The 20,529-nt window shown below is 37.5% G+C and overlaps 1 protein-coding gene across 2 annotated transcripts in view; it reads right to left on the bottom strand.

Annotated features, from left to right (window-relative positions):
- Positions 1–5,340: 5,340 nt before the first annotated feature.
- The window catches only part of LOC145988822 (calcium-activated chloride channel regulator 2-like), a 153,415-nt gene continuing 138,226 nt past the window's right edge, over positions 5,341–20,529 (bottom strand). For both annotated transcript variants that reach the window (XM_083124033.1, XM_083124032.1), the window contains 4 exons: positions 19,262–19,382; positions 15,865–16,038; positions 13,386–13,610; positions 5,341–7,836 (listed from right to left, as the gene is read on the bottom strand). In XM_083124033.1, the coding sequence (XP_082980159.1) occupies positions 6,503–7,836; positions 13,386–13,610; positions 15,865–16,038; positions 19,262–19,382 (1,854 nt within the window). In that variant the 3' untranslated portion in view covers positions 5,341–6,502. The remainder of the gene's footprint in view (positions 7,837–13,385; positions 13,611–15,864; positions 16,039–19,261; positions 19,383–20,529) is intronic.

The raw sequence follows: 20,529 nt of genomic DNA, 5'->3' as shown, positions 1-20,529 counted from the left end.
AGGATGAGTGATATGATGAAATTGATACAAAGAACACCCATGCCCAGGTGGGAATTCAAACCTGAGATCTCTTGGCATCGTAGCATGCTGTGCTACCCACTTCGCCATGGAGACTGGCTAGGCTAGAGATTCTTGTTACTTGCATGTGTGTTCAGTGGAAAGTACATTTGCATTACAATGATGCTATCTACATCATGTAGATCTAAAATACATGTTGTGATTAGTACACTACTATAGCGGAGCCCAAGTTAAGAGTTCAGTATGGGCCCTTATGGGCTTTTACTTTTGAGATCACCACCCCTAAACAAGTGTGTTTCTGTCAGAAACAAAAGTCGTTATCATTCGAAGAGAAAATAATAAATAAGCAGAAACCAGAGGAAATGTAAGGCTTTGATGGTTTACACCTTCTTTTGCAATTCGGACGATCAAAACAAGACGTTTTCCTTTCTTGTGTTTACCGCGATTTGGGGAGTTAAAACTAACAGCCGTCCGACGGTTGCCACTTGCTGCAAACACGTGTTGGGAAGAGGGAAGGGGGCGGGGAATGGCCAGGCAAAAGTTCGTGAATAGGCTTCTGTCGGGGGTCAAGTGGTTTGTTGTTTGCGTGCGCGCTTTCTCATTTTGGGTATTTCTTGAAGGAATTTATTATTATAATTATTCTACAACAGCAAAATGGCAAGGGGTGGTATTATCAAGCATAAAAGTGTCCAGAGTCTTACAAGTCTTGACTGAAGTTAAAGATGTTATTAAAAGGCTAAAGAATAACAAAGCACCTGGCATTGATTTAATACCAGCTGAGTTAATTAAATATGGTGGAAATTCATTAATATGTCAAATTCATAAATTAATTTGTTTAATATGGAATAAAGAAGAAATCCCTCAACAGTGGAAAGAATCCATAATTGTTCCTGTGTTTAAAAAAGGTGATAAAATGAACTGCAATAATTACCGTGGAATTTCTCTACTCTCAACAACATATAGAATATTATCTAACATTCTTTTAACAAGACTAACACCATATGCTAATGAAATTATAGGTGATTATCAATGTGGATTTAAACGTAACAGATCAACTACAGATCAAATTTTTCACATCAGACAGACACTTGAAAAAAAGTGGGAATATGATCAAAATGTCCATCAGCTATTCATTGATTTCAAAAAAGCATATGATTCGGTCAAAAGAGATAAATTATATAATATATTAGTAGAGTTTGGAATACCTAAGAAGCTTGTTAGTATGATAAAAATATGCACCAGTGAAACAGAAAGTAAAATTCGTGTGGGTAGTAATATGTCTGACAAATTTACAATTCATGATGGGTTAAAACAAGGAGATGCATTATCTCCATTGCTCTTTAATTTTGCCTTAGAATATGCTGTTAGGAAGGTAAAAGTAGGGTTACCAGATCGCTATAAGGGAAAAGTAGGACATAATGTCCCAAAATGTAGGACTTTAAGTGAAAATGTAGGACACAAAGCATTCGCAATAAATAATACATATTTCTAGAACATGTTAGAATGTATTTTAAATTGACACCTTTCAGTTGAAAGATATAATTCCAAACTTGTAATCATACTAAACAATGCACCTCTTACTGGTACTTGTCAGATGAGCCAATTTTTCTCAAAATTTCAGTTTTAGTCAAAATATATTTATGAGAGACTGGACAGTCAATTTCTTTGAAACTGTAGGGACCAGTACCAAACCTTTTACAGAATTTATGAAAAAAATATGCATGTAATCAGTCCGTTGTGCTGATGGTAATGAAAGCACTCTCTCAACATTTGCATTTGGCCTGTAATGGCAAACAGATATTCAGCAATTACTGTAATTTGAAATGGTTCCAGAAGTTTCATCTTCGGTAGTTTTTAGTTCAATAAATTTGTTCTCTATACCCCTTGCTCTACAATAAAAATATTGAATAGGAATGGGAAACACTTTTTTCCAGTATAAACCCCAAGACAAGAAATTCCACTAAAGAACTGAACAGTAACATCAGAATTTCGCCAAAAAACTTTGTTCATTAATTGCCTTCGTTGCTCTTCTAGCAGAAACTTTTATTTTCCTTTCAGGCAATGACTGAATCAAAATAAATTTCACTATTGAATTTGGGAGCATAGTCCATAGACTTGTAACTTACATGATTTATCTTTGTTCAACTGAAACACGTAATTTCCTAATTAATATTATGTGATGCTCAAAATGTAGGACATTTATGATATTTTTCAAATTCCTCCCGGACGCCGGACAAAAGGCTTAAATGTAGGACATGTCCGGGGAAAACCGGACGTCTGGTAACCCTAGGTAAAAGAAACTAAAGAAGGACTAAAATTAAATGGTGTGACCCAGTTGTTAGCATATGCAGATGATGTAGACTTACTGGGGGATGATATGAATACAATTAAAAATAATGCTAAAATATTTTTCAAAACTGCTAAAGAGATAGGTTTGGAAGATAACAAAGAGAAAACTAAATATATGCTTACAGGCCGAAACCAAGTGTTAGGTAATAATCAAAATCTAATTATTGATAACAACTCGTTTGAATCAGTTTCCAAATTCAAATACTTAGGAGTAATATTAACAAATGAAAATTATATTAAAGAGGAAATAAAAAGTAGACTTCATTCAGGAAATGCATGTTACTTCTCTCTTCATAAACGTTTGTCTTCTCATTTAATATCTAAGAAACTAAAAGTTAAAATATACAAAACAGTAATTTTGCCTGTAGTATTATATGGATGTGAAACTTGGTCCCTTACATTGAAAGAGGAACATAAATTGAGAGTATCTGAAAATAAGATCCTTCGGAAAATCTTTGGACCTAAAAGGGATGAGGAGACAGGTGAGTGGAGAAGGTTACATAATTTAGAACTACATAATTTGTATTCATGTCCAGATATTATTAGGATAATTAAATCAAGAAGACTTAGGTGGGCAGGCCATGTGGCACGAATGGGAGAGGAAAGAGGAGTTTACAGGATTCTTGTTGGGAAACCTGATGGTAAGAGACCTATAGGAAGGCCAAGACGAAGATGGAGGGACAACGTTGAGATGGACCTAAGGGAAATCGGTAGGGATGGAAAAAAGTATATAGAACTTGCTCAAGATAGGGAAAGATGGAAGGCCTGTGTTGCTGCAGCCATGAACCTTCGGGTTTAAGAAGGCTAGAGAGTTAGTTAGTTAGTTAGAGTCTTACAAGTAAAGAGAGACAAATTGTAATAAATATAAATATACTTCAAGCAGAAAAATCCCGGTAAAAGTGTTAGTTGGACTGCAAGCGAAAATGCTGAAACGACTGGAATTTCGTTCAAAACTGTTTACAAAATTAATAGCGAAGCGATTAAAGGTCCTCTTGCAACACCAAACGAGCAGAAAAAACGTCAAGAGGTACGCAAAATCCAACGACTTCGAATATAACTTTAATACGAGGCGATGTGCGGCGAAACTTCCCAGGCACATTGTATATAATACATTGCCGGATTTTTCGGGAGGAGGTTCACTTGCCCCTCCCAAAATGATGACTAAGTATTATGAAAAGTATTGAGAGCGTTATATTAAAAGATAAAAAAAAATGATCGAGCCATTTTTTCCTAGATAGTTAAAAGAATGTCAGTCTCCTTTCTGTAATTATCCTTCATATGAGTAAAAATACAATAGAACTTCTTTTATTTCATACCTCTACTAATAATTGATTGATTGAGTTTTAAGTCCAATTTTATGCGCAGATAGGTTAGTTGGGACTGGATCTACAGTTTATGTGAGATACGAAGTACTATGTGCCTCCAGCAGGTATCGAACCCTGGATCACTTGATTATAATGCGACGACGGAAATTCTGCTAGTGCTATCCCCTTATAATCAAAGAACCCTGGATTCAGTTTCCTGGCTGAGGTACATTCTAGGATGAATTATACATTGAAGGCTCAGTTCCGATTAGTTCATCTGACCACAAATTACACCTAGAACGAACCCTTGCAATTATATTGATGTGAATGACGTGACGTGTCCAATGGGCGTATATGCTAGTCATAACTCCTCCTTGGATAAGTATTCCTAAAAGAAGAGGGTCAACAGCAGGAGAAGATGGCATATGAGGACCAGCTACTAAAAAGAATACGTAATACCCCCCTCCCCCTTCGAAAACGATGGGCACAACATTGATATAAGGGCACTCTTTGATGTGTCGAATAAGTTGCAAATCTGCACATTATATTTCCAATATTACGTAATGCTTACAGCAAATTCTGTGCACGTCCCAGAAAAAAATAATCTAGACCCGCCTATGACTGTCGAGCTGCTGCTGTGCAAAACGAATGGAGGGACAAAACAATAAAGACACAAGACTTTCTGTGCGGTCTTACGAGTTGTTTGCGAGCACTTACAGGTCGGGGGGAGAGATTTGCTTTGATGCATGCCGGTAATGAACACGGTTTTGTCTCAAACAAGACAGTGTGCCGATAAATGTGAAACAGGCCTCCCCGATGGCACAGTGGTAACGTCCTGGTTTGATACCCTTTGGAGGCATATAGTGGTTCGGATCCCAGTTTAAACTGTAGGTCCAGTCCCGATTAGCCTTTCTGTGCAAAAAGTGGACTTAAAGGGAAAAAACACGGCCAACGTACACGATGAAATGGACAGCAAGACGTATGAGAAGTATATTCGGGAACAGTTATTTGCAAATCTCCCTCCATGGACCGTCATTACTCTGTACCACAGCCGCATGAAAGAACAGCTTCCCATCAAATCATGGCGATAGGATTTGCATTCTTGTATTGAACAGTACCCGTTCCGTTAATCACTAACTATTGTTGCGGCGTGTACTACAGCAGAAGTTCGATGCACGCCGGAGCCTTCTTCCACTGCGCACCATGCGGCAACACTGTCCCCATAAGCCCCATACTGAACTCTTAAGTTGGGCTCACCAATAGAAGTTACAGATAATGTGGCAAAGTTGTCTGACAACCTCCCTTCTGTATTCCTTTACCTCTGAATTGTATTCTTCCATCTTTCATGATCTTTGTATTACAATTAAATAATAGGTACTAAGATGTAAAATGTTACATTCGATAAAAACTAATCTGACAATTTCTTATCATGTTGGTTGTTAAATAAATTAGGTATTTGTCATCTTTACTCACATTCCTTGTCGATGGAATATAACCCGACCAGGAGCCATCACTGGTGTTGTCACTATTCTTTTCTTTAAAATTTTACAGTTTTTAAAGTTGACCATATGGATGTAAGTGCACTGTGTTCTGACAAAATTATTGGTTACCACATCTTAATTCAGAAATCTAAAAATTTGTATATTAAGGAAAACACCAAGTGTCATAGTCCATTCATATAAAACTGAGTTTATTGGTAACTGTACAAAAATACAACAATATCATACAAGCAGTATCTAGCTTATTCCAACAACAATGACGATGTCTTCTATGAGTTCATTAAAAAAAAAGTGACAAACATGAACATGTGCTATATTTTCTTTTAATTACATCACAATCATGCATTGTAGATACATTTTACATACATTAATCTTTGAATGTGAGTGAATTACAATTTTACAAAATACAAATTTACATTGACTGAGATCCTCACAAAAACTTTTTATATTACAAAAACATACACATTTATACACACTAGTATGATCCAAATGATTACAAATTTCTGTTGTATTAAAATAAGTGAACAATACATGTCAGTCTAGAAGCTGAAATAACATTTGTGACACTTGAGCTTTGTTATTTGCAGCTATCTTTTTTTTTCTGTTTAAAATGTGAATTTAGTGTTATGTTTTAAAAAAGTCGAGATTCAGTTCACTAATAGCTTTCAGGAAAGCTTTCACTTCTGAACACATACTGCTTTTAGCAAAAGGATCAGTCCACATATTTCCTGATATAAACCTCACATTAGGAAATCACTTTCTTCATCAGATATATCTGTCCAAGATCATTCCTATATGTACGAATCACCCATACACTGAACTTCGAACAGTTTTTGGATGTTGAAATATGTCTTCCCTTTGAAATGCAATTTTAAAAAGCAAGTCTCCTAGGCAAATTCTTACCTACATTATTTTCAATACACTGTGACTAGACAAACTGCATGACCTGTTATTTGGTTGTGACACTGTATCACGATGCTTCATTTTGGTTCTCCGGTTTGGCACATCACAATATTCTCCAAGCACTCCCACAATAATATTATATGTAAACGAATACACTCAATTACATTATAAGCATAAGACTGTTGCATTCCATGAGTTAATTTTATGGAACACCATCCATATACACTTCTTAAAAAATTGCAAATATAGATCCACATTGTTGTGAAGGTACCTATCGATTCTTTTGGTACTAGATAATACTCTATATTGTGGGATTGTACAAAAATGGTTCATGCTTCTGTATGAGTTTAAGGGAGTTTATATACCGACGGTATCAATTTTTTGGTATTTTGTTTTTTGGTAATGTGAGTGCCTTAATCTTATTTACTGCTACACCTGTGTTATATTTCTCTTTTTCTTATCACTGTTGACAGAGGTCAGAGAACCTTGAAGGCTTGGATTGAAAGGTACTAATCCAGGTTTATTGTTAAGCACTGGCTTGGGGAGTGTTGGCGGAGGCACCTTGACACCATTTCCCACGAGAGGTTTGTGGGGATTCTCTTCTTCCACACAAGGTTCATAGTCCCCTGGACTCATCCTTACCCTAGCAGGTTGATTCTGTTCCGAGTTGAGTGACATGAATGATCCAGTTTGCGGACTACTGTGAACGGGTGTCCCTCCATCGTACATGCTCGGATGAGAAATAATGTGTCCATTTTGGGATGGATGTCTTCCGTATATTGGATGCTGGGCATTGTTGATTTGGTTTCTGTAATTATTTGTACCGTAAAGGGCATTGTTGCTTGGTGGTGGAGGTATTGGCGGAGCATTGTTTTGATTCATTTCATTCTCATAAGCTGCTGGTCCATAATAGGAGCCTGGCTGCATTCCATAAGGGCTGTGTCGCTTCTCGTGTTCATGTAACAACTGGCTCGCTGTCCAGGACTGGTAAGGGCTCAGTATTCTTCCATTGCTGATCATACTGACAGTGAGCATACCATTAGGTATGTGCATTCCACCATTACTAATAGGACTGTCTTGAAGACTGTATCGCTTCTCAGGATACTGAAATAAGTGTTCTTTCGAATCTTGTGGGTCATACTCAATGGACTGTTGATGTACCGGAGATAAACCTCCATTTTCGCCAGATGGTGTATGGTTGATATGGTTGACTTCACCGTTTGTTATTCGAGGAGGACTTTGTACATAGTTGGTTGGGGTTACAGTTGTGGTTGGTCCTGTCGTTGATGGAGGAGGTGTAGGCTGCTCTTTCGCTGGCTTCTTACGCCGATGAACAAAAACATAGAAGTACACACCGAGGCAAATAGCAAGCACCACCACACCAATCACAATGGGTAAAATAATTTCCAGTTCAAAGTCAGCACCAGAAGATACTATTCCAGGAACCAGCAAGGGTTCCGTTGATACAGAGGATGATGATTCCAGAGCCGTACTGCTTTCCGTTGTAGTTGGAGGGGGTGAGGGAACCAACACTTGCACCACATTTGAAACTTCTCCTGGGATAACATTGTTGTCATATGGTCGTATTGCAAAGAACAGCGGGATATCCAACAAACGTGGATCATTTGTCAAGTCGATGGTGAATGTGGTTTCAGAACCAGCTGCCAGAGGGAACGGAAAGTTGTATTCCCAACGTTGAGCATTTGTGAAGTCGTTGATTATGGTGCCCATGTCTTGTGCATAACGAACATCATAATAGTCCACTGAAAAGTTAAAAGAAATAGAAAAAAATTAGATACAAAAATACCTTTTCTTAACACAGTTAACATCTTACACGGTCAATTTATAGCTGGTAATTTCTACTTCATGAAGGATTTTTGTGTCTGACCCTCCCCCCCCCCCCCAATTTTGTGATATTACAATCCTTGTGGGCAATTTAATCTTTAAGAGATGCTTAACGATTCATATCTGGGAACAATCTGGAAGTTCAATTTTGTTCTTAGGCTTTAACACTGGAATTGGTTCAAAATGAGAAAAATTTGAACAAACTGGAACAAAATGATCAGAATTGGTACTGGAAAAATTTGTCTACAATTAAATTATAAAATTTATGTATTTTAATTAACACACTGCTTTTTTATTCCAGCAATTTTTTCTTGGTGGGGAAGGTGTGGAATTGACTAAAGAAAGAGAACATGAAAGTGGGAAGAAACATTTGTAGCCATGACAGCATTCACCTAATATCACCGGTAAAACACGGAAAAAATTGATGAAGAGGTTTTCTCAGGATATGAACCAGGTGATTTCCGGATTTGCCACCAGGAAAGCTTCAAAATTTATTTCATGCAAAAAAATTGTCAAGGTGTTGGCTGCACAAATTAAGGGTAAGAACAGGTTGCAGTTGAAACTGTTACTCAAAGATATCAAAATGTCTATTTCAATCAGGGGCAGGCGGTCATAAGGACGATACGGACACCGCACTGCCGCGTGCAACCGCAAGTGAACAAACATTACATTAACATTTATATGTTAGCTTTTACATTGTCTGAATTGCAAATATTCCATTGCTTATAGATCGTTGGTTAGTCGGTTCTGTATTCAGTCTTCCGCGACAATTGCAAAGTTTGCACGCCACCGTGCGGGGGAATGCAGAACTTCGAGAGAAATCTGGTGGGGTGCCGTCCTCCCACTTTATGAGACGTAGAGCATTCTCTGGCACGGTCGCAAGAGGTAAGAGGCGAGGGAACTGAGGGAATAACACGCGCGGGATCTGTGGCTGGGAGTATGGAGGGTTTGTCATCCGAAACCCACCCCCTAGGCAAAACTGGCCCTCTCTCCGGAGAACGATAAACAATGAAGAGTTGCCAGAAGCAATGAAGTTAACATAAGAAAGAAAATTACCAACCATTGAAAAAAATTATTCTGTATTCCATAATCTTATTCATTTATGACATAAGAGTAGAGCAATAAATAACGCAATTTCCAACGAGGAAAGAAAATGTCGCTAACTGAAAAAGTACAGACTCTGCGCTTTCTGCTACTTTTCGGTAATCACGACGATGAGGATGAGTGATGGTATAATGAAATTGATGGAGGGGCACTCACAAAGAACACACATACCCATGCCGGGATTTGAACCCAGGAGCCCTGGCTTTGTAATGCGGTATGCTAGCCACGGAAGTAAGTTGGCTATAGCTTCTTGTTACATGCAAAATTATCGTACATATGCATTGTATTTTTTCTGAGTTTAGTGAAAAGTACATTTGGATTACAATGATGTGGAGTACATTATGTAGATTTAAATACATGTTTTGATTAGCACGTTTAAAAAAAAATTCTGATAATGTGACAAAGTTCTCCAATTTCTTTTCAAGGTGGATGTTAAATAAATTAGAAACTTTAGTGAAAAGTACATTTGGATTACAATGATGTGGAGTACATTATGTAGATTTAAATACATGTTTTGATTAGCAAGTTTAAAAAAAAATTCTGATAATGTGACAAAGTTCTCCAATTTCTTTTCAAGGCGGATGTTAAATAAATTAGAAACTCGTCATCTAAACTCACCGAGAGCCGCTACAGGAACCTGTAAACTACAATTTTCTTAAAATTTGGCAAAATTGTCTGGCAACCCTGAAGCAATAAAACGACTCTTCATTTTCGATGGAAAAGTGAAGCTTTTTCGGTAGTTGTGTGCTGTAGTTGTGCATTTGTCGCGATGAACAGTGTGGAGAAATTGTTGGTGCGAAGTTTTTCTACCAGAAGTCTGGATGAAAAAATAAGCATAAAAAATCTAGTCCGAATTTGAATCTAGAACAAGTGTCAAAGAAGGGAGGTCGTGAGTTCACTCGCAAATTTCACGTTGAGGGACAGAAGGATGAATTTCAGTTACAAGCATGTCTGAAGATTTCTGGTAAGTTTGAAGTTTTTACTTTAGAGCTTCTGGTGATGCAGATATCACCTTTCCAGTGAGATATTTATTTTGGTGCCCTATTTCACATATCAATTAGTCATGTTGGACATGAGACATTTTCTGTGTAACTTGTTACTAGAAATTTTCACGATCAATGCACGTAAATTTTCGTCATTGTACTTATCAAGTTGTGTAAAAATTAATATTCCTTCTTCTGAATTTCCCCTCTTTTAAACGACTAAATCTGTTACAATTCTATTGCTTCTTTCATCTTCTTCACATTACTGTTAAATAATTATTAATTTAAAACCTGTAAAACATGATATTCGGTAAACACAAACGTATCAATTTCTTATCACGTTGGCTGTTATACAAAATTCATCATTTAAACTCGCATTACTATTATAGCAAATTTGTGCTGACCCCCGTGGCGGAGTGGTTAGCACATCGTGCTACGACGCCAGGGATCCCGTATTCGAATCCCGGCCTAGGCATGGATTTTGTGAGTGTCCATTCATCAATTTCATCATATCACTCATCCTCATCTTCGCAACCCTCCACTTTGGATCACCACGAGCCACCAATGATTTCAATATGCTACACTATACATGTAATAAAGAAAAATGAATCATGTTTTTAGACTGAAAGTCATAGGGAATTAATTTTAAAAAGTCATTAATTATGAAGCCCACATTTAATTTATTATTGCATGTCATGACATAAGCCTTTTTGAAAAAATACGATTCAAGATGTTTGGTTCAAGTTTGTTATACCCTAGAAAATATTGCACAACCAGAAGCATTGATTCTTCATCATTTTTTTTCATGCATCTCTACTTGCAGAACACAAATAGAGAAAAGCTTACAGCACTTGTTCTCTGGTGGCATATGCACTTTTAAATTTAAAAAAGAACTGATTTTTAGGAAAATAGAAAATAGAAAGACAGGACTTAAAAGTAAATAATGTTTACTGAATTACATTTCTTGCTTTGGTGTAGTGAATAAGAAACCTATTTTCATTACAAAAGCTGTCTGTACAAGATCAAATGAAACATAAAACAACACATTGTATTCCACACTTTAAAGATGTGATGTCAGAGCACATGCCATTGTTCTCTTCGAATTCATGGTTAACATCCAAGAATTTCTAATTAGGAATACCTCTAAATAAAACCTTTCATGACAGACTGTAAACTAATCAGAGCACACACTATTGAAAATTATTATTGAAAAGAAACATCAAGGTACAAAATGTTATTTATTTCTATTCTGTGGTGAAGAAAAGTGATGCGAAAATGTAAACAAGTGGTTGTGACTTGTGAGAAAGGGAAGAAGTAGTGGTGGAGCATTCTTGTCTATATTTATTTAATTGCAATTGTACCACCATGAATAATATATACTGGTATTTCTAAAACACACTTCTTTCATGTTGCTGATATTCCTTTGTCGCAGTTCACTCATCATTGCTTTCAGTAAAATGTGAAATTGTTGTCAAATTTTTCTCTGTACATGTGTAATATTAGACCAATTATTGAAAATTTGACCTGGTTTGCCACAACAATTCTTATTTACTGTATGTATTAATTAGATGTAACATAAATAGAACACCAATGCAGGCATGCAAGTAAACCAAACATAGAAGTCTGATAACTTCAAATTTTCCGCCAATTTGTACATGAAAAAGTTGGTTTACTGGCGGTAAACCAGATAACGTGGGAGAACATGCTGCTGTATTAGACCTTTCAAGATTTTCAATAAGGATGTCAATTGTCAGCTTTGTTGGGTGATGAATGCTCTGTTTCAATGACAATTGAATCATGTACAGACAGCTTAAGCAAGACCAGCCTACAGATACACAATATATTATTAAAAATATTCCCATAATTCTAGAAATAAATGTATTCACATGTGTAATTCCTGTTAGTATTTTATGATAATCAGGGGGGGGGGGGAAATTAAGTGCAGTCTTATCCATAATTATGTTCCTGAATAGTTAAAAGCATGTATATATTGAAGTGAAATTTATATGTAATTATGATTGGTAAGGACAAGTAATTTTTTTTGAAGCAGAGTAAATGTTGCTTTCACACATTTAGTTACAATGGACTCTTTTTCAGTATAATTCAAATTATTTTGTAATTTGAAAAGAAGTTTATTCCCCTTGAAATTCCTATTCAAACCAATGTTAAAAATTTGTATATAATTCGAATTTTGGAACCTTTCATTTGGATAATTCGAAGGCAACTATTCAGAGACAGCTGTAGGGATTGCCCACTCATTCTGTGGGCATATGTTCATCTTTGAACCCCCACTAGCCAATGATTTGTGAAAGTCTTCTTATTTTCCCTCAGTTGTCAGTGTGATTAGTCAGGGTACATTGTTCCCAATGTTTGAAGCTTGGTTCATTGAATCTCAATCAAATGTCATTAATGTCTTGTTTCATCCACACTATGCAAAAATTAACATATATGTGAATGTGATTTTGTGTGTTATACAGTGTACTTACTTAAGTGTTTTCCATTTACTGGTAAAATAAAATAAAAAATAACCTGTGGCTCGACAGACCTCGAAGGACCTTGGCCTATCTCCCGACTGCCAGTCTCCCTCCCACAATCTTACCTAGAGGTGTGGAGATCTTCAACCAGTAATGGGGTGACGTGGGGTTAGCACGTCGAACCCTCAGCCATTATAGGAGAGTTCCGAGACTCACTCGTAGCTCCCCAATTTCCTCACGATGGTCGGTTGCCACCAGTCCTATACACAGGCCGAAAACCCAGCGACAACCCATGCCATCCCGCAGTCTGAGTCAAAAGCACAGTGCCTTAGACCGCACGACCACTCCATCCATATAACACTGAGACATGAAGGTACATTTTAGGGTATGTGGGGGTAGGGCCCCACACATTCTTGATCTCTGCTATTTTGGATCTCTGCTATTTTAGTGTGATCAGCACCATGCTCCAGCCACCTTTAACCCCAGGTACCCCTTCATTTTGAGGTTGGGTGAGCCCCAGAGTCAGTTTATGCAGGGACAAGATCGGAAAAATTCCGACCTTAAAACACCCACCCTGGGAGTCAAACCTGGGTCTTCCATGTGGAAGTCAGACACCCTACCAATTAGACCACCGCAGCTCTCCATTTACTGGTAGCTTAATAACTATTATGAGAGGAATTGTTTTGGGCTTGCAGTATAGGACCACACACAAAATACGGCAATTTTTGTGGCAAGTTTCACTGTATGTTCATTATTTTTTGTTTATACTTTAGTGCAGTAGTTTTGTTCCATTGATTTTCTACTATAATGCATGTTTTTGTTAATTCAAATTGTTTTCGTGTCCCCTTGGAGTTTGAATTAAAGAGAGTCCAATGTATTTATTTTCATCTCTGAAAGGATAATTACCTGTTCCCACATCACCATCAGCTCCTGGAGATGTCCAAGTGAAGCGAACTTTGAGATGAGCAGGCAGCATCTCTGCTTTCAGGTCGCCAATCTTGCTTGGGGGTAGATTCCCTCCAGCAGGGAATGACTCTACCATGACTGAGAAGGCAGGCAGAATTCGCTGGAAAGGAACCAGTGGTTCTACACTTTTGGGCTTGATGACACTTCCACAGCAATATGAAACACCTGTAGAAAAAGAAAGGATTGCATTAGCACCTTACTGTAATTCATTTAAACATGACACACTGAAGATAATTACAATTGTACATTGTCCTGATATTGGGCTATAGTTACATTTAATGTGGGAAGAGGGGACATCATATGGACTTTCATATAGTTAATCCTCATGGTTCCAATAGAGCAAAATTTACCTGTACTTTAATTTTCCAACATTTAACATTTCTTGGTGCCTTGAGAAAATGAAAACCACGGTTCCATTGTAGTGATCTTTTCTGTTTTACAAGCACAAAACCATGTTTTAAAGGATGAGACAAATTAATCGTTAGTCGGTTTCCTCCGATATAGGTATATCAGTTTGTATCAGTTTTTACCATCCAATATATATAATAAGCTTAAAATTCTGCCATTTTGTTATAATCTCCATGCCCTACTCTTTTAAAAAAGTAAATGTCTAAATATGCAGCTTCTATTGTACCGCAGTAATCTGGTAACCAGTGGCGTAGCATGAACATTTCGGGTGGGAATGCCAAGTCCGAAGGAAGGGTCGGCCCTTTCTTGCTTAATAATTTACTTATAGTATTAGTCGCCACAGGTATTGTTTATTTGCCTGAAGTCAGCTGGGTTTTCAATAAAACATCATCCATGCATATTTTAGCTAGAAAATTAGATGCCTCACTATGCCACAAATGTTTTGAACTCTGGTGTTTTATGCCTCTTTTTATACCTTTCTGCATGAAGCAAGTCATTAAAAAATCTACCTGAATCACAAGCGCCTCTGCACAACAGTAGACGTCATTGTTGTGGATGATCCAACTACTGATTGATTTGGTTTATTTTACTTCGCTTTTCTACCACTTTATGTTAATCGCGAATATGAATATGAGTGATGATATTGAAGAAGGGACACTCACAAAGAACACCCGTGCTCACGCCGGGATTCGAACCAGGCACCTCTGTCGTCTTGGCGCACTGTGAAAAGCAGAGTGGATGATCCAAATATCGTACACTCTACTGATGTAACAGTGCTGATTAGTAATTCAGACCACTGTTTATTACATCTTCAGAATGCTGATAAACATTTTAAAATAATTTTGTCCAGAGACCATTCGATGTTAAGAGTTTTCAAATGAATGCTATACATTTCTATTGACACAATATTAAGTAGTTAGATAATAACGAAAAAATACAATAAAAAATAATAGTTTTGCAGGTTAAGTGGTAGAGCAGCCACAGGATGAATTTCTACCACAAGGACTTCACCAACTTATTTGACAAAAACTGTGTTGATCTTTTAGTTTCTAATGCACATCGCTGTTCGTGCGATAAATTATATAATGCAGTGGCCATTAAGAAGCAGTATATTTGAGATTGGTAAACTTACGTCAGTCAATATTGCATATTGTAGCATCACATAGCACGAGTTGCATGAGCGTGAAGAGCGAAGAACCGGGTAGGAATTCTACCACTGTCGTCTGCTTCAGAAGGCAGGAAGGGTCACATGAACCAATCACGGTAGACCTCTCTGCTTCATACGCTGGCGTACGAGAGAGCATTTACGCCCGTGCTGTAGAAATCGAAGCTTTCCCTCCAGAAAGGCAGCAAGGAATATAGAGTCCTTTACGCCGAACCTGCCCGGCTTCCGGCCAGGAAAGGCATTGAAAAAAGATACTAGAACGAGTGTTGAGAGTGGAGCATTGCAAGCGGATCGCGAAAAATAGCTATTATAATGCCATGAAGGTCAAACATATATGAAATTAGTCACGTTTTACTTTATAATCACAGCATTTAAGTATTTTTGAAATTTTAAATCTGGGAATGCCGGGCGTACGGGCGTACTATAACGCTACGCCACTGCTGGTAACATGCATTTATTAAGGAGGTCAATGAACTATTCACACTCTTCAAGGACCATTTGGAATTTTATATCGAATCAGTGGTATATCAGCATCGGTAATATTTTTTTATCAGTACTTTATTGGTATCAGCTAAAATTTATATCAGCTCATCCCTAGATGTTATTGATTACATTTAAGAAGATCTAATGCTCTTTTCAAATTTTTATATCAAGAGTAGAAACATAGGAATTTTGGTTGTCACAGTGTAAAATATAATAATGCAACTTAAAGAAGCTATTACATAATGAATTTTGTTAACAATGACTAATGACATACATTATCTTTGGACTTGCAAATGCTCTAATTATTATATAAAAATATTTACAGGATTTATACAAACATAAATGCATGTAAAAAAATCTAACCTGTTTCCTCAGGAAGTGATCTTGTTAATCTCCGTCTTCTGTCTGGATTCTGCCAGGTGTAAGCAGTGTTTCCATTATCTGTCACCATGATCTCGAAGGTGTACATCCCTGGTCCTCCATTCAAACCGCTAAAGTACCGGGAATACACTCCATCTCCCTTAGTAATGTCTGGATCTGCAAAAACACAGAGAACCTCAATTAGGAAAGATTAATCAAATCTAAACACGTTTCCAAAAGTTAAGCATGCGATGGTAAAATCAACAAAAAATGGAAAAGTAAAGTTTCGATTAACACAAAATTGCACATGAAGATAGCAAATGTATTTATGCATTAAAGAAAACAAGAATTGTGTACAAAGATGTAAAAAAAAAAAAACACTTTTCGTAAGTTATATGACGACGTCATATTTGGGTCAATAATATAATGATGTTTAAAGGCAAACAAACCAAACAAAACTTACAGTAATATCGTATGTGACCACCCCGGACCTTCACACAAACTTTACAATGATTTTCCATGCTTTCAATGAGGTGATCAACCATCGCAGATGCGAGCAATGGCCATTCCTCCATTAGGGCAGTTCCCAACTCTCCGAGACTGGCTGGAGGAGGTAAATGTGCAGAGACAGCATGCTCCCAGGGCATACCAAAGGCTTTAATTGGGATTAAGGTCGGGGGAATATGCCGGCCCCTGCATACGAGAAATGCCCTCACTTTCCAGGTACTCGTCAACAATGTTGGCAGGATGGGGACGGGCATTATCGTCCATAAAGAGGAAATCAGGACCAACTGCTGCAGCGTAGAGTCTCACAATGGGATCTAGGACTTCATCCCGATACCGCACAGCCATTACAGAACTGCCATTAAAGATGTGCAGGTTGGTGCGATATCGCTTTGAAATTCCAACCCACACCATGATGCTGCCACCTCTGAATGCATGATGTTCGATGATGTTCTTGGCTTGATTGCATGTGCCTCGTTCTCCCCAGACCTTTACACGCTTATCTGATTCCAGGGAAAATCTGGACTTGTCTGTGAACAGAACGTTGCACCAATCTGAGACAGTCCAATTGACATGTTGATGACACAACTTTAATTTTGCCCCTCTGGCTTGGACGGTTAGTATAACACAAACACGTGGTACTCGAGCGTACAATCCCTACATGTGGAGCCTTCAGTGCACAGTACTGGCAGATATTGTCTTACCAAGTGCCGCTGCAACCATGGATGTAACAGTTGTAGAGGTCACTTGTCGATTCAACTTGGCTACTATACCAATATATTGATCATCAGAGGGTGCGGTAATCCTTGGACACCCGGACACAGGTCTCCGGACAACTGTTTGACTTGTTTGGAATTGTTTCCATAATCGAGAAACTACCGAATGATCAACACCAAAGAAAATAGCGACATCTTTGATTGACTGTCCTGCTTCAATGCGTCCGACAGCATGCCAACACTCACTATCTGTTATTTCACTTCTTTCAGCCATAGAAACATGAATACTGTATTATCAAAAAATAGTCCTACAAAAATTATAAACACTTCGTCTTTTAAATGCACCTCAAACCCTTCAGAATGCTGGCGTCGTCAACAAAAGTGTGATGATTCTTGCACGAAATCCTCGCTTTTATGCTATTTCAAGAGCACAGATTAAGCACCTAGGTACAGATGATCCACTCTCTACTTACAAAAAGGAAGCTACACATAAAACCTGACATCTACATCCGAAGCGATTTTCAGCCACTCAAATTCACATATGCTTTTGAAAATTTGCATTGTGTGTTAATTTTTGGAAGGCAGTGTATATACTTGTGACACTTTGCCAATTTTACCACTGCATATCCTTTATTAGTTAGCCTAGCAAAGTTGAAGTATAAATACAAAATGAATGAACTGGCAAGACAAGTATTTACTGCTATTCTGCATTCCCTGCTCTATTTATTCTCCAGCTTTCAAATACAGTTATATTTAGGTTTTACACACAAGTAACATTTGGATATGAATCAATCAACAGCAATGTTCCATGACAAGCCACAAAACCCTGATCTGATTGGTGAAATCCTCAAGTGACACATGTCATGTATATTTGTACATTTAGCTTTCATGTTTGGGTATTTGCTCATTTATATTATGCAAACTACTATAATAAATTCAATAAATAAGAATTATTGCAGTAAACAAAGTCTAATTTCCAGAATGCACCACTGTTATGAAATCTCCCTTACACGTTGTTGAAGGTTTATTTTGAATGCTCTTTGTTAACTTAAAAATGTCTCCCATTTTGCAGAACCCTACTAACCTAAACCAAACTAAGCACCATGGTGCAACAGCCCTCTGAGGGTCAGGGCCTGCCAAGCAGCTTTTTCATTGGGTGGCATGTGCATAGACCCGTAACTGGTGTTTTCTGGTTTTTGAGTCCAGAAGCTGGTACTAATCCTTTCCAGTAGTTCCCCCAATTTCCCCTCATGACAGTGGTTCAAAACTGAAATTTAGGAGCTCGCACCAGGGATCAAACCCTGGACAGCTCACGATAAGGGTGACAGCACTCTTCATTCAGCTACATAGGAGCTCTGCAGAACCCCACAGATATTCTAATTTCGAAAAAGAACAGGCCTTACCCGAGAGGATTCCGAATATTTGGGAGGAATGTTTTCACTGCTGCCTCAACTTGATGGTGTTGTCACTTTTCTTCCACTTTTGGCTAATTGCAACTATGAGGATGGGTGATTAGATGAAACTGATAAAGGGGCACTCATAAAGAACAACCTGTACTGTAAAACTGTACTACATAACTAGAGCCACATATTTATGGCGAATAAAAGATCAAGATTTCAGTACAAAAATTGAGCACATTTTGTGTTCGAAAGCAGTATATAAAATGGCATTTCGGTGTTAAAATGGTGAATATAATCCTAAATTTGATTTTAAAACTATACTTATAACACAAAATAAACATTGTAATAGCACATTTTTATGTAGTTGTCAGAGTATTAAGTTTATTCCTGCATAAAGGAGTCCATTGTTGCTTCTCAAATGTTTACAGCAGAATCAATTTTCCATGAATTGCATAACTCAGGATGATTCAGACTTCAGAAAGTGTCCTGTCAGTAATTAAACTCTAAATATTATGTTTAAGAGTTTATTTGACATTTTGTATCATTTCGTGGCAAAATGTGGTAGGAAAATATATTTCACACCTTTCAAAAACATTAAATATGAACATTACAGCATGTCATTTCACATGCGTATATTACACCATCATTGCATTTACACCACTGTGCATTCTGTGTATACTCTTTCACTGTTGTCCTCCCTACAAATTATAATTGCCTTTCTGGGCACAAGAATATTATTTGAAAGAATGTTTCATGTAACAATTGCAACTACATGATTACCTCCATTTCCAGAATCAAGCAGCTCGAAACGTTCCTTGTATGCTTGCACTGAGTCATTGCCTGGCATTGTTACTCTGACTTCCACCTTTGCTCCAACCACAGGCCATCTTCCCTTTTTCACCTGTTATTTAAAAAAAAATGCAAAAGTTATTTGTGATGTAAAAACAATCTCACATTACAAGCACAGTGGAAATCTTTTATTAGCATGAAAAATCTAGCTCTGATTTCTACCCAATGTTTTTAAGAATCCTTGTAGAACATCTAAAAACACAAATTGAATTCATGAATTTAAGTAGAGATATCATAAAAAGTTATTACTGTATCCAGAGCCTGGGAGTACACAGTTTAGGCAGTGGCAAAATTGACTTATTCTACAGTAATCCTCACGTTTGCTTTAGCTTATTTTTATTTTTTCTCACACATTTTCATCAGCACACAGGTTGTACCCTCCTTAAGTTCATCTTAGGTAGTCAAAAATCATTTCATTCTTCTTTGAATTGAGCGGAATGATGTCATCAACTCTTTTATTTACTAGAAACCCAGAAAGAAGCCTTTTGCCTAAGTTTCCAATCAATGAACATGAATTTTTTTGTACTAGTGATGTTTTGTGTTTCCACAATGTGAATTGAATTGTTCCTTTCTGATTAATTTCGAAGTATCACTGCCTTCAATAACTGAGGTTAACGGCGTCTGGAGTGGAGATGGTAGTGCATCACTGCTTTGTTTGTTCCCAGGTGGCAGAAGTTTCATTTTTTTCCAATCTGGTGGCACTGGTGTGTTTTTCTTGGATTGCGTGGTCTGCTGTGCTTTCTGCTGGCAGTTGTTCTAGTTGCCATTGTCTGGCAGCTTGGTAAGGTCGTGATTGGCCAGTTGGGCTGTCTGCTGCATTATGTTGTTTGGTGCAGTGTAATTCATGTTGATGGGCATGTGAAAGGAGGTTGTCCATGTTTTTCTTGTCTGCAATTTTTTGAAGTACAGGGTGACAGGTTGCGTGTGCTTGCCCATTGGCTTAAGTTTAGCACTGGTTTTTGATGGATGATCCCATGTGTTTCTTGGATGATGTTTTCCATGATGGAGCCAGTTGAATTTTAAGTATGGATGTTAATCATGAATTCGAAGAGAACAATGGCGTGTGCTCTGACATCACACCCTTAAAGTGTGGAATACAATGTTTTGTTTTATGTTTCATTTCATCTTGTACGGACAGCTTTTGTAATGGAAATGAAGTGTTACGAGAGGCCTGATCTTGGTGAATCTTTTTTGGCATC

The sequence above is a fragment of the Lepisma saccharinum genome, chromosome 6 (assembly GCF_977018435.1).
Source record: "Lepisma saccharinum chromosome 6, izLepSacc3.1, whole genome shotgun sequence".
In the NCBI taxonomy this organism is placed as follows: domain Eukaryota; kingdom Metazoa; phylum Arthropoda; class Insecta; order Zygentoma; family Lepismatidae; genus Lepisma; species Lepisma saccharinum.
Note: the sequence above shows the minus strand (reverse complement) of the source record. Positions and strands in the feature narration are given on the sequence as shown.